The 13524-nt window shown below is 42.8% G+C and overlaps 1 protein-coding gene across 1 annotated transcript in view; it reads left to right on the forward strand.

The window, feature by feature from the left end:
- Positions 1 to 13524, forward strand: part of PGR (progesterone receptor) — a 54542-nt gene that overhangs the window by 12899 nt on the left and 28119 nt on the right. Inside the window, exon 2 of the mRNA XM_044442175.1 lies at positions 3527 to 3643. Coding sequence (XP_044298110.1) covers positions 3527 to 3643 — 117 coding nt within the window. The remainder of the gene's footprint in view (positions 1 to 3526; positions 3644 to 13524) is intronic.

Here is a 13524-nt window from a genome sequence, read left to right on the forward strand (position 1 = left end):
TACCCTTAAAGAAGGTGTTTTTAACTGTTGTCAGATGTAGGAATAGTATGGAATATGATCTCTTAGCTTACTTGTGTTTTCTGAAACTTGTTCAAACATGTCTGTATAATGAATACATTATCTTACAATGCAAACTGTATTTTCATACTAGCCTGGTTAATTGGGTTATAGTTCATTGGATGGAGAATGCACCCTCTGATTTGTTTTGCTTGTTAAATCGCAGTCTATTGTGACATCCAAAATGGGAAACTGTGGTTTAATTTCTACTTACCAACCAGCATCTGAAGCTGTGGGTTGTCTACTTGACAATGAGCCATGGACTCTTCCTTTCTCTCTTCTCCTTGCATGTATGACCCTATACTGGCTTCTTAAATCACATTCACATGACATCCAAGCCATAAATGATGATTTAATTCTACTTTCAAATCAGAATCTGAAACCATGGGTTACTGGATTGTGTGCTAGGCAACAGACTCATCCATTGGTTAATTTAGCTCAGTTTTGTTTGCTTTGCTTATAGAATTGAACCTTCATTTTCAGATGGCCTACATGTTAGGGATTGTAGGTCTTTTTTCTGTCTATACATGCATAAGATCATACCCTAAACAAAGTAGGTGTCTAGTGGCAATCCTTAAAAGGAACTGTTCCATGGAATTCAGAACACAACCAGGAACAATACCAGAATATTGGAATAACTGTATTGTGTACATATGTTTCAAACTAATCCCAGTTAGAGTTCAGCCAGAATAGATAGATGGATGAATGGATGGAATATAACAACATATTCAGGCTACAAAAACTGTACAGATGGTTTTTGGCCAGATCAATATTGTTTCCTAATTCTGAATTTAGGCAAATGTCTTGCATATTTTCCTTCTATTAGTCATGCATTTTGTCCTTCAGAGAGATAGTGGAATTCAGATGCAAGGGTCAAGCAACTGACAACATCTCCTAGTTTTTGCAGTCCAGAAGTACAAATATTTAGCTCAAGATTTTTAATGCATGTTTATCTCAACCCTATTCAAGTTGTTCATGTAGATGTCTGCAGGGGCTAAAAAGAGCACTTTAAAATTAACATCTAAATGGAAGAAATAATTTCTTACTAATTTATTCCAAATGAGATCTAATGCAGCACAGACACTGCAGAGTGCAGTCTCATTCATTTTCATTCAGAAGTAAGGCTCACTGAGTTGAGTAGGACTTACTAGCAAGTGAGTATATACAAGACTGCAGTCTAAATTACTGTTGCAAAGAGTTTGCTGTGTTTGCAAAGAGGATCTGGGGAGACAAAGGATACAGTCCAGATCCTCATGTGATATTGTGTTGCCAGAATATACCACTTGAGGCCGCAGTGGTACTTGAGACAGCCTTTTGGGTATTCCTTTCTGAAAATATACTCTCTGAACATTCAGAATTGCCACATCAGAGAAAGTTAGGTTAGAAATTTCTCCCTGCAGGATAATTTATGTGTATGCAGAGAGAATTTTTTTTAAGACAGTTTGAATATGATGCCCCATCTACAGTCTGAAGTGGTCCACTCCAGTAACGTGTTGCACCACATGGAACATCTGGATGCATAACCTGACCTCTTCTCCAAGGGTAGGTGTTTGCTTCTTGCATGTTTTCAATATGGATGGGATCCCTCTCCAACTAGATTAAGATTGTTTAGTTTCATGTCCCCTACCTTGGGAATATACCTTTGGGAACTAAGTATTTATTTATTGCAGCTTTTTCCAACTGAATGTGTTGCATTACAGCTCCCATCCTACACCTTCCTTCCCCATGTTGGTAGGGGATGATGGAAGTTACAGTGTGAACCTCTCTGGAGGGCACCAGCTCAGGGAAGGCTGAAGCACTGCAAGTTTCATAGACTCATGGAATAGTAGGGTTGGATGGGACCAATAAGGCCCTGCTCAGTGAAAGACTCTCAAGAAAAGCACCTCCGTTGGGATCCCCATCTCTGCATTTTGACCTCACAGCAATGCTGTGGGAGAGGTTAGGCTGATAGTTAATGACTGGCCTTAAATAATCATTTAAAATCACCCTACACCATGCTGTCATTAAAATGTTAGTAATCACAAATAAAGGTCTGCCTTTTGTGCAGATTTACGTCTTTTTGCTGCCATAGTTAAACATAGCTCTCTCCCTTTGCAACGTGGGCAAGTGTTTGCTGCAAAGGATCTGTTCAAAAATACACCCAAGGTCTACGTCCATAGCAGAGCAGTTCACCAATAACAACTGACTGATCGTAATAACACTTTGCTAATGTCATGGTGACCCTTGCATTGTTAAAGTCCATAAGATACCAGTTTCTCATCTATTGAGTCATGTTAAACAGGAACAGATTGGTTTGTTCCTGTTTTAATATGACCCAATGCAAGGAAAACAGAGACTGGTCTGTTTAAAGGCTGCACCGTTAGCCTCCAAAGCTTTGTTTCATAAAAGAAAAGCAAAAAAACAAGCCCTTGCATACTGTAGCTGATAAAGCCACTACCAAGATATATTTCACTACCCAGCTGAGAAGAAGCAGCAGTAACTAAAGAGGATTTAATTTTGGTAATACCTGGTTTGTTTCCAGAATAAATATACCCTCCAGTTCTTGGAGAAATTACTGTTGAGCTTGCAGGCAAAAGGATATATCAGGCATAGCTCTTTTACACCTGCCATCCTCACCCCCCAAAATTAAACAAACAAACAAATGAATAAATAAATAAAAAGGATTGGAAGGGTGCGATTGAAGTTGATTAATCCTTTCCATTAGAGATTGTGTTCATGTTTTGTATCATAATGTGGGGTACAATTAATTTAGGACTGGTCCCCCTTCCTTTCAGTTTGCAAGTCTGGCTGCATCTGGGGACTGATGCACTCCTCCCCCCCCCCAAGTGAAACAAAAGGGGAGGGGTGAAACAGTTTGCAGGGTGGGGGAAATGATTTTAGGGCAGCGTGGAGGTGGGGAGGGACTTGTAATTGCAGAAACATAGGAAGCTGGCTCATACTGACTCAGACCCTTGGTCCAGCTAGACCTGCATTGTTGACTCTGGCTGGTAGCAGCTTTCCAGGATGTTTCCTGACTTTCTTGGTGATGCTACAATCAACCCATGTGTTTACCACTGAATTGCACCTTTGGATGGACAGAAATTCTTACCTCCTTGCGTTTTTCTTTTCTTTAACCCTTCTGCTTTTTTTTTCTTTCTTTCTATGGATTTTATAATCTATGTTCTTGGAGAGTGCCTAAGAGAGATGCTTTATGAGTTCACTGAGACATTCCTTTCTTAGGTGTAAGCAACACTGAACTCAGTCAGTGGGACTTCCTTCTGACTGAGCTTGCATAGGATTTTAATGTATATCCCATTAATTTTGGTAAGAGTGCCAAGTATGTTACTGGTTTCTTTCCTGCAGGAATCAATGGGATTTTGAACTTCTGAACTTGGGCTGGAAAATGCTCCGGTTCTGACTAGTTGTTCAAGCTGAGCGTTAAATGGCTTCGTGGCATAGTATCCATTTCCTCTTTGTTTCTTTCTTGCAGGTCAACATAACTATTTATGTGCTGGCCGGAATGACTGCATTGTGGATAAAATCCGTCGGAAGAACTGCCCTGCTTGCCGCTTGAGGAAGTGCTGCCAAGCCGGCATGGTTCTTGGAGGTAGGTGCCTCGAATGCAGGAGGAGAACAGTTAACAATGCACTGCAGGCCCACCTATTGCTTATGATCCAAAGGCAGCCCCTGATTCTTGCTTCCTTGCCTGTGCCGATGCGCACAGCAGTTGCCTCTTGCGGCTCACGCCTTGCCTTTTGCTTGGCACAGTGGCAGACACTTTGCTTAGCCAAGGGCTGCCCTCAGCACCCTCAGTGATGTCATTCAAACTGGCTCTGGGGTTTCCCTGACCTAGTTGTTGGTGCAGCTCCTAGAAAGGAACTGGATGAATGGCCTCACTTTTTGCAGGCCCGTATGAAGGGCAAAAAGATGCATTCAGTCCTGTGATTTATTTCATGTGCATTCTGAGCTGAGGAGTGAACCCTCAGTGTTGTCTAAATGGTCAGAGGATTGTTCATATTTCCAGATTTGAGCTGGGAATTGGAACTCAATGACTCTCCTCTATAGCTGCATTCCAAGGTTGAGAAAATGACTTTGGGGAGGGACAAAGGGGGAGTTTCAAGGCTGGGGAGGAAAGTAATCTGCAGCTGCTCCAGCTGCCTTTCTGCCTCTCTCAGTCACTTCATCTAGATGGGTACAAAGACCCTCTCGTGGAAATGGCAGGTGGGGTGAACAGGAAGGTGAGCATCACCTCTGCTGCTGCTTCTACTCTGCCTTGGATGTCTGTGTGCCTCCAGGTTTTGTGGCTTATGGGCATCTCTGTAGGATTGTTCACTAAGTGTGTCTGTGGTTGTGGTCGGGAGTCCTCATTCATTTGTATAGATCGGTTAAATCTTGCAGCTCTAATGGAATGCAAACAAATATATCTGATTAATCATGCTGTGTTCCATCATATTCCATTGATATCTGAAGCAAAGACAGAATCTCATGATTTAGATGCTTGGAGATGTTGTCTGGCCACATATTTTACATAGTTCCCTTAACTCCCAGGCACAGAATTGGACTACTCGATTAACATTTAAATCATACTTGAATTCTTAATTAATGAGAAGAGACTTATGGATCAGATCTTCCAGTGGTACAATCCTTAGCCTGTTTGTCTGTTCCATTCCCAGGGCAAATCACCTCCATTCCTCCCCTGTTGTATCCCAGGACCTTGAGCCAAATCCTGCTCCCCAATCTCACTGAGACTCTTTTCATCATTTGAATCTGCATCACTGCCTGGGATGCATCCATGGGAATGTTCCATGGGAACATTTGCCCCAGCTTGCCATCCTTCCTGCTCCCAACATTTACAATCTCCTCCTCCTCTCCATTTTATCCTCCCAACTACAAACCCTGTGAAGTAGGTTAGGCTGAAAATCTATGCCTAACTCCAAATCACCCGGTATGCTTCCAGGCTGGGTGGGGACTAGAACCTGGATCTCCTGAGTCCCAGTCCAACCTCTGTGCCACGCTGACTCGCCATCTTACTGGATTCTTAACTAAAAAGCTTTCTGACTGGAGAGAAGTTAAGCCAGGGCTTTTATCAAGCAGGGCATTTCTGCCAACAGTGTGATTACTTTATTGAGAGGCTATTATTTTGTTCCTCCTTCAACTGGCAAAAATAAATTAAGTGCAGATTTTATTATACTACCCCTGAAGGCCTGTATATGCCTCATCAGCTCAGTACTAGTTTGTTCTGGTACTCTTCTAAGCTGAGCAGAGAAAGGGAAATGATCTTGCCAGCATTGCCATGAGCAAGACAGAGAAGGCAGTGACCCAGCTTGCTTTTTCGGAGCCTTTTGGAAGTCAGGACAAGTTTGTGAGATACCCTGACCTTCTCAAAGCTTGTCAAGGTATTTGCTGTTCTCCAGGCTTGGAAGAATTGCAGGAGAATCATCAGACTTTGGGCTGAAAAAAGGCCTGGTAGGAAATGTTTTAGTGTCCCTCTGCTTGCTTCCTCTATGGGGAACAGGCCAAGTTCTCATGTACCTTGGATGTTCAACATACTATAACCTTCAATGGGCTGAGTCCAGAAATTACTTTCATTGATGGAAGGAGTCTGCCTGACTTTGTTTATGTGGTGGGGGTGGGGCGGGGCTCTCTGGCCCTCCTTGTATCATGTTCACGACGCTTGTGGTAGCTGCCAGGTGGAAAGCAAGTGGAAGTCCATTTCTGTTACTCTAGTTGCATGATCTTAAGTCTGGAACAAAGTCAAGTCTTTTAGCAGTGCAGTTCTATGCATGTTTCCTTGGACGTGGAGCCCACTGCATTCAGTCGGACTGGGTTCCGTGTATGTGAGAATAGGACTGCAGCCCCAGGTTCCCATTCAAACTCCGGGGATCTAGCTTCAGCTCAGTTGAAGTATCTTGTACTCAGTGGTTTGTTGGCAGTCAAAATGAGAGGGGCACTGCTGGGCCATAGATGGTAGAAGGCACTCTTTGCCAGTTAAGCCACCTGAATTGCAAGGACAAAAATGGATTCAGGCACAACCCCAAACTACAAACCTGCTTCTTCAAGGGAGGTGCAACTCTTAGCAAGCAGAACATTCTCCGGTCAGAAGAATGGACCACCAACAGCATCTAGTCTTTTCTGGAATGATCTTTGGGTTGTAATCCCTCATGCAGTTTAATGGTGCCTCCAGGCCCCATTCAGCATCTCTATAGCCTCATCTGCTGATGCTGAAAAGAAGACTTAGAGCATACCGATGGCAGCAAACTCAAAACTGTGGATGAAGCCACTCAGGAGTTGCATTGTTAAATAGTATGGGGGATAAAACCAACCCTTGAGGGACTGCATGGTGAAGAATCCACAGTGCGGAGCAGTACTTCCCAAGCATCACCTTCTGTAGCCTATCCAAGTAGATGCAGACCCCTGACAGCCAGTACAGGCCCCTCAGGAAGATGTTGTGGTTGATGGCATCAAAAGCAACCAAGTGGTTCCGGAGTCTGGTCACACTCTTTTGGTCTCTCATGATACAGGTCATCACAGAGCTGTTTCTAAACTAAAAACTGGTCTAAAACCTAACTCAAATAGATCCAGATAAGCAGGCTCATCCAAGAGTTCCTGAAGCTGGACTACCCCCAGCTAAAGCACTGTGCCCAGGAAGGGGTAATTTGCCACCTACCTAAAATTGTTTGGATCTTCTGGCTCTAGAGAGGGTTTCTTGTGGGGTGGCCTCACCACAGCTGCTTTGCAATGGCATGGGACTTCTCCCTCATGTGAAGGAGCATTGACCACCTGGCTGGTCCAGCTGGCTGTTCCTTCCTTGCTGGCGTTGATAAGCCAAAGGGGCAAGGATCCAGTCCATATGTGGCTGCTGGACCAAGCTCCAAGCCCCTTGTCAGCACCCTTGATCTTAACCATCAGAATGTCATCCAGGAAAAATAAAAAAAAAACAGACTATGTTCTAGAAACCTCATCAAAGTCAATGTGGCAAAATTGGAGTCTGAAATCCTGGTGGATGCAAGAGATATTACCCTGGAACTGCCTTGCCACCCAGCCAGGGAACTTGGAGCAAGAGAGAGAGTTTTTATAGACCATGGTAATACCCTCTCCCCAGCCCTCCTGTCTTTCCTGATGCTGCTGTACCAAGTAGCCTGGTAGGCAGAGTTGGGATAGGTCAAATTCTCCCTTTTCACCTACCCTGGTCTTGATTATACATGCCAGATTGGCTGCCTTATCCACCATAAACTCATGAATGGGGAGTGATCTGGCATTGTAAGGCAACATCTGTAGACCTGTGGGCAGGCTCATAAGGTGACCACCAGACTTGTGGACTCATGGAAGACCAGAAAACCACTCAGTTGTAAGATCTCTGGGCCATGTTCTCCTTACCTGGCCTTCCTCACAACCCTGTATCTCCCTCTACCCTTTGCTACACTGATTGGGATCCCACAGTCAGAGGTATAAGAACAATCCCAGACTGTTTTCTTTTCCATCTTCTTCTCTTTCCAAGAGGCTGCAGGAAACAACTTGCCTATCTTTTCTTGAACTAAAACCAGTGGTGATTACCAAAGTGCAATTTCAAAAGGCTAACCCATGATACTGGTTAAATTCAGTAATATGTTGGGCCTGCCCATGGTTTAAGCTCCAATTGGCATCAGGTGTAGAAAGTTTATTTGAAGATTTTAATCTTTTGCCAGAAGGCCCGGTTTCACTCACCTGAGAGTTCTTCAAATGCCCCGCAGCCATCCTTAATCATCTTTAAATTAAAATTACATATGCTCAAAGAGGTGTACTCATGGAGCTTGGCTTCTAGTGGATCATCCATATCAGGCGTTCCCAACCTTTTTTCACTTGCATTCCCCTTGGTGGCCCATTTCCATAACTTGTACCTTTTATATTAGCAAAATGTTTGTCATAGGAATTAATTTAAATCTAAAAATGATGACAAAGAAAAGAAACATAGAGGAAAAACTCATTGAACACTGCTCAAAGGAGGTGCCCACTTAATACACACTGTACCTGGTACAACAGCACTTGAATGTTCATGAAGTGGAGGGGAGTGAAAGCTGAGCCTGTTGTGGGGGCACGACCAAGCACATGTTCTGCAGTGGCATGTTTGCAACACATGGTTTAGGGAGGGAATCCTCAGCACAAAATAACAAGGAACAGGGCTTTTCTTGAGGTTCAATAATGAAAACTCACTCTGCAACTCATCATAGCATTCAATTAATTTCACAACTTCTGATTTGTATCTTGTCCTACACTGTTGACATACGTGCCTTTTCTCGCCATTATTCATTCTTTTTTGTGTGCTCCAGAATGTCCTGGTTTGAACCCCAGGTTGGGAATCTATATTATTCCCATCCCTTATTATGACTCAGCGTACTGTAAACCACTGCATATTGCTTTACTCTTTCTTGCCTATTCTCCTCCCTTTTTTCTGCCTGCCAAATTTTAGAGCACAAGCTCCTCAGGCAGGGAGCCATCATTCATACTTCATAAAACATCATGTACTCAAGGCAGTGTTGGGGTTGTTGGTGGTTATCATGATGACAATGGTGATGATGAGGATAATAGCAATAATTTCATTGTGCTTCAAAGAGGCTAGACTAAAGTTTTTCTCTAGTTCCCTACTTATTGTGATTCCTGGTCCAGGTTTAAATCTTTATTAGTGAACATAGGTTAGCCATGGAAGAGGTAGGTGTTCTCATACAATTATCTTAAAATCATAGAATAGTAGAGTTGGAAGGGGCCATGAAGGCCATCAAGTCCAACATCCTGCTGTTGCAGGACACCAAGTTACTCCATCCCACTCAGATGACTGTCCAGTTTCCTCTTGAATGTGTCTAGTGTGGGAGAGCCCACCACCTCTCCAGGCAGCTGGTTCCCATCGTATTGCTCTGACAGTGAGCAAGCTTTTCCTGATGTCCAGCCTGAATCGGGGTTGTCACAACTTGAATTGATTATTCCGTGTCCTATTATTCCATGTTTATTCCATGTTTGTTTTTGTTGTGGCTACCATTCTTGGTTATATGCTGGAATGTTTCCAAGCTTAGGTATTTAGGCAGCCTCTGTTGCTACATTCAAACAGAAGAGCAGCTTTGTTTCCATAGCCATAGCTGAGCACATACTCCCATTTTCTTTTGCCTCCAGTGCTTAAGGAAGGTGGAGTCACTGTGGACATTGCATAAGAGAAAAGGGTAAATATTGTCCCTTGCTGTGGTCCAGAGCCTGATCAGAGGCCCTGCAATGTAAAGAATGGTGGGGCGGGGCAGGGGGGAATGGAAAGAATGTTTAGAATAGGAATGGTTGAAGTGAGAATCATTCCTGGAGAGGAAGGAGAGCCTGTAAATGCAGCAAATGAAACTGGAGGTTTTTTCCTAATGCAAAGTTGAACAAGCGCAAGAACAGGGATGGCAACTGCTTGGATCCTTGGTGCATTTAAAAGTCTAGATTTGTGCAGGGCATGACTTGTTGCAAATGCAAGAGATTATCAAGAAGTAGGATGGTGACGGCTTTCAGATCACACTTTAGTTGCATCTGTGGGACTTCGGGTGTCTCTTGCAAAGATCAAAGAAATGGCTTTACATGCATTTTTCATTAGTTTTTGCGCTTGTTTAAAAACAACAGCAATCTTTGCAAAGATGCTGTGAAGCTGGGGGCTGAACCAGAGAGTGACTACTTGAAAAGTGAGGAATGAGCCTTTTGCTCAGCAGAGAGAATGGGAGGGAGAAATCTCTGAAAGCGCTAACAAAAGTGTCTCACTGCTCTCTTGGCAGCTTCACTTTTGAACTGTTCCTTTGTTGTGTCACAGTAGCCAGTGCAAGACTCATAGAATAGTAGGGTTGGAAGGGGCCAGAAGGCCATCGGTCCATCCCTCTGCTGCTTCAGGACACTATGTTATACCATCCCACTCAGATGACCGTCCAGTTTCTTTTTGGATGTCTCTACTGTGGGAGAGCCCACCACCTCTTTAGGCAACTGGTTCCACTGTTGTATTGCTCTGACAGTGAGGAAGCTTTTCCTGATGTCCAGCCTGAACCTGGGTTGTTGCAACTTGAGCTGATTATTCTGTGTCCTATACTCTGGTATCACTGAGAAGAGATCTTGACCTTTCTCTTTGTGACAAGGTGCTTGAGGTACTTAGAGAGTGATATCATGTTCCCCTCATCCTTCTCTTCACAAGGCTGCACATACCCAGTTCTCTTAGTCTCTCCTCACAGGGCAGTGTTTCCAAACCCTGGTTCGTTTTTGTTGCTTTCCTCTGGACCCTTTCTAGGTTTTCTGAATCTTTCTTATATCTTGGTGCCCAGTACTGGACATAGTATTCTAGATGAGGTCTGACTAGTGAAGAATATAGGGGAACTATTACTTCTTGTGATTTGGAAGTAATACTTCTATTAATGCATCTAAATAACATTTGCCCCTTTGGCAGCTGCATCACAGTTTTGGCTCATATTTAGCCTGTTATCTACAATTACTCCAAGGTTTTTTTCTATTTCAGTTCCTTTTCCTAGGTGAAGAACTTGGCATTTGTCTCTGTTGAATCTCATTCTGTTGCTTTCAGTTCTGTGTTCAAGCTTATCAAGATTGCCCTGAATCTTCGTTCTGTCTTCAGGAGTGTTTGCTATTCCACCCAGTTTTGCATTATCTGCAGATCTGATTATCCTTGTATTCTGTCATCTAAATTATTAGTAAATATGATGAAGAGCACCGGGTCTAGGACTGAACCTTGCAGTATGCTCCTCATTACCTGTCCCTGGTTTGAGAAGGTGCCATTGATAAGCACAGTTTCAGTCCAATTCTGTAGCCAACTGTGGATTCACCTGACAGCTGTTCCATCTAGACTATTTTAGCTAGTTTGCTAATTAGGATGTTGTAGGGCACTATGCAAAAGCTTTTCTAAAGTTAAGGTAGATTATATCCACAGTATTTCTGCTGTCCATTTGGGAGGTTACCCAGTAAAAAATGAGGTTAAATTAGTCTGACAGGATTTAATTTTGATAAATCCATGCTGCTTCTATTAATCACTGCATTTTCTTCAAGCTGCTTGCAGATGGATTTTTTTTTTTAAGAATTTGCTTAAGATTTTTTTTCCAGGGATTGATTGCAGACTAACCAGTCTGTAGTTCACTGGTCCATCTTTTTCCCATTAAACTAGGGTTAAGCCAGAATTCTCAGTTCAGATGTACAAGAAGCACAGTTGATGCAAGTTGAGATTCAGAAACCATGCTTTACAATCCAATTTGTGGCCCTGGATTACTGTAATGCTTCCTCTTACTCAGAGAAAACAAAATAAAGAGAGATTTACAACTAAGAGCAAACCATTTTTCTTCTCTTTGGAAAAACATACAAGAGTCTGCTGGTCTGCCATGATTTGTTTTAAGTATGTGTTAAATGTAGTTCAAGGTTTATAAACATTCTTGTGTGATCTAGTAGCCGGGAAATCAGGAAATAAGTGGTTTGACTGGAATATTTGACAGCTGTGTCAGTGCAAGGGCATGTCACCTGTGAGCTTATGCAGATGTTCCAAGCTATCTTGGGATTTCTTGGGAATAGTGCCAATGTTCAAGTCTTCATCAAATTTAGCGGAACTGTGGACTGAATCTAAAAGTGCTCATCTGTATGTGGAGATCTTCTTCTGCTCATTAAGAGGCTATATAATGCGTCCTTTGAGAGCATCGCATGAGTGTTCATCCTTTTCAGCCAAAGGCTCTTTCGGAAGGTTGCAGATGCCTGGAAATGCTATCGAACCAACTATGTGGTTGCATGCTCTCCTTGTCCTTTTGTTCATGGTTCTTTTGATCCAACTCCCCAGCAACTGGGCTGGCAGAAATGGATTTCCCCACCCTCTCCTTCCCATGGCAGCTGCTCCAGCCATCTCCATCCATGCTACAAAGAGGGTCAGAGATGTTGGTGAGAGGGATGGGCTGTGATACCAGGTAGAAGAATCCTCCCCAGATCAGATGAAGGCACCTTCTGTTCGCATCCATCCACAAAAGACACATCTTGGATCCAACCTATATTTTAAAAACATGGCACAGTGAAATCAAAAGGGAGTTCAAAGGAGGCCTCAGCCCAAAAATGTCTGCTGGGAAGAGAAAAGCAGCTCATCTTTGCAGACCACTGGGAGCAGAAGACTTGGAGAAATGGGTTGCTTTTTGCTGCCCACCAGGTATTTTGGGTGGCACAGCTTCTGTTGATATCACTTGTGCCATTGTCTGCAGCACTGATAAACTGTGCCTTTTGCACTGTTGAATCAGTGCAATGTTGTACTTTTTCAGTGTGCGAAAAATGAGTAGGGAAAAAACACTCCTTTTCTAATATGTCCAGTAGTTTGGTTTTGCCCTATGGAGAAAGAGTCTGAAAACTCTCTGTAACCTAATCTCTGAGCAGATTCTGTACCACCAAGTTTTGATCTAGAAATCATGCTGGAAACATAGGACTACAGTATGCAAGATGGATGGATGGATGGATGGACAGATTTATGGAGAAAGGGATGCAAAATCTTTCATTTTTTTCTTTGACTTATACCTTTGATGGTTATCATATCACAGCTACTCTTCCATTCTTCTTCTCTGCATTGGTTTGAAGATATGTTGATAAAGAAAATAAAGTTTCCTCATGGAATAAATAATCATTTTTCAACTAACACATGAGATTCATATTTAATTTCAAAATTGTATTTAATTGAGTGTAACTGTAATTATTACTGAGCTATGTGATGTAAAACTTTGGGAAAATGTAATTTCAATAACCTGATTAAAAACCTGAATGATTAACATGTTTTCATATGTTTTGTTTACTTAAAATTGCAATGTAGTCACACTTGAGAATCATAGCATGTCAAAGATAATGAAAACAAGGCTTTATGAATGGGTTACTAAAGACCTCCTTTGCATATGTTTAAAAAATGAGTTAATAATGCGAGCAGCAGTCTTAGCTCTGAAAAGTTATTTTGTTATTAAAGGAAATGATAGCAATTCTGAACAAGAGGAGGAAAAACAGTTCACATGTTTAAAGAGCATTGTGCTTTCAAATACAGATGTTTAATGGGATTTTAATAGGTTTTTCTGCAAGTGGTATTTGGACAAATACTGCCATTGTTGCAAATTCCTTATTTCGAGGACACAGTACTCAGAAATGCTGCATGAAAAGAGGCCCCTCGTTCCGACAATATGACAGCTGCTCTTTTTTGTTCTGGTAGGTGGGTTGTCATGCCATGTCATGTGAGTAGGGGCTCTTCACCGTGCAGTGCTCAGGAGCTGTTCTAGGATCGCCACCCACAGTGGGTTGTTGTGTTGTCTGAATCCAGGAGATGCAGCTCGCCCTAGGTGAGTCCCAGCAGGCAGGGAGCTCTGTGCTGCTCTTGACCTGTAGCTTTACGATGAGTGCCACTGGCAGCAGAAGTTACTCCCTTACCATGAAGGCACAAAGTGGCCAATTTTTCTGGCAGCTGGAGAGGTTTGTCCCCAAGCTGTTGGCTAGGATGGTTCCACC

The sequence above is a fragment of the Varanus komodoensis genome, unplaced genomic scaffold (assembly GCF_004798865.1).
Source record: "Varanus komodoensis strain SLA01 unplaced genomic scaffold, ASM479886v1 scaffold4, whole genome shotgun sequence".
NCBI lineage: Eukaryota > Metazoa > Chordata > Lepidosauria > Squamata > Varanidae > Varanus > Varanus komodoensis.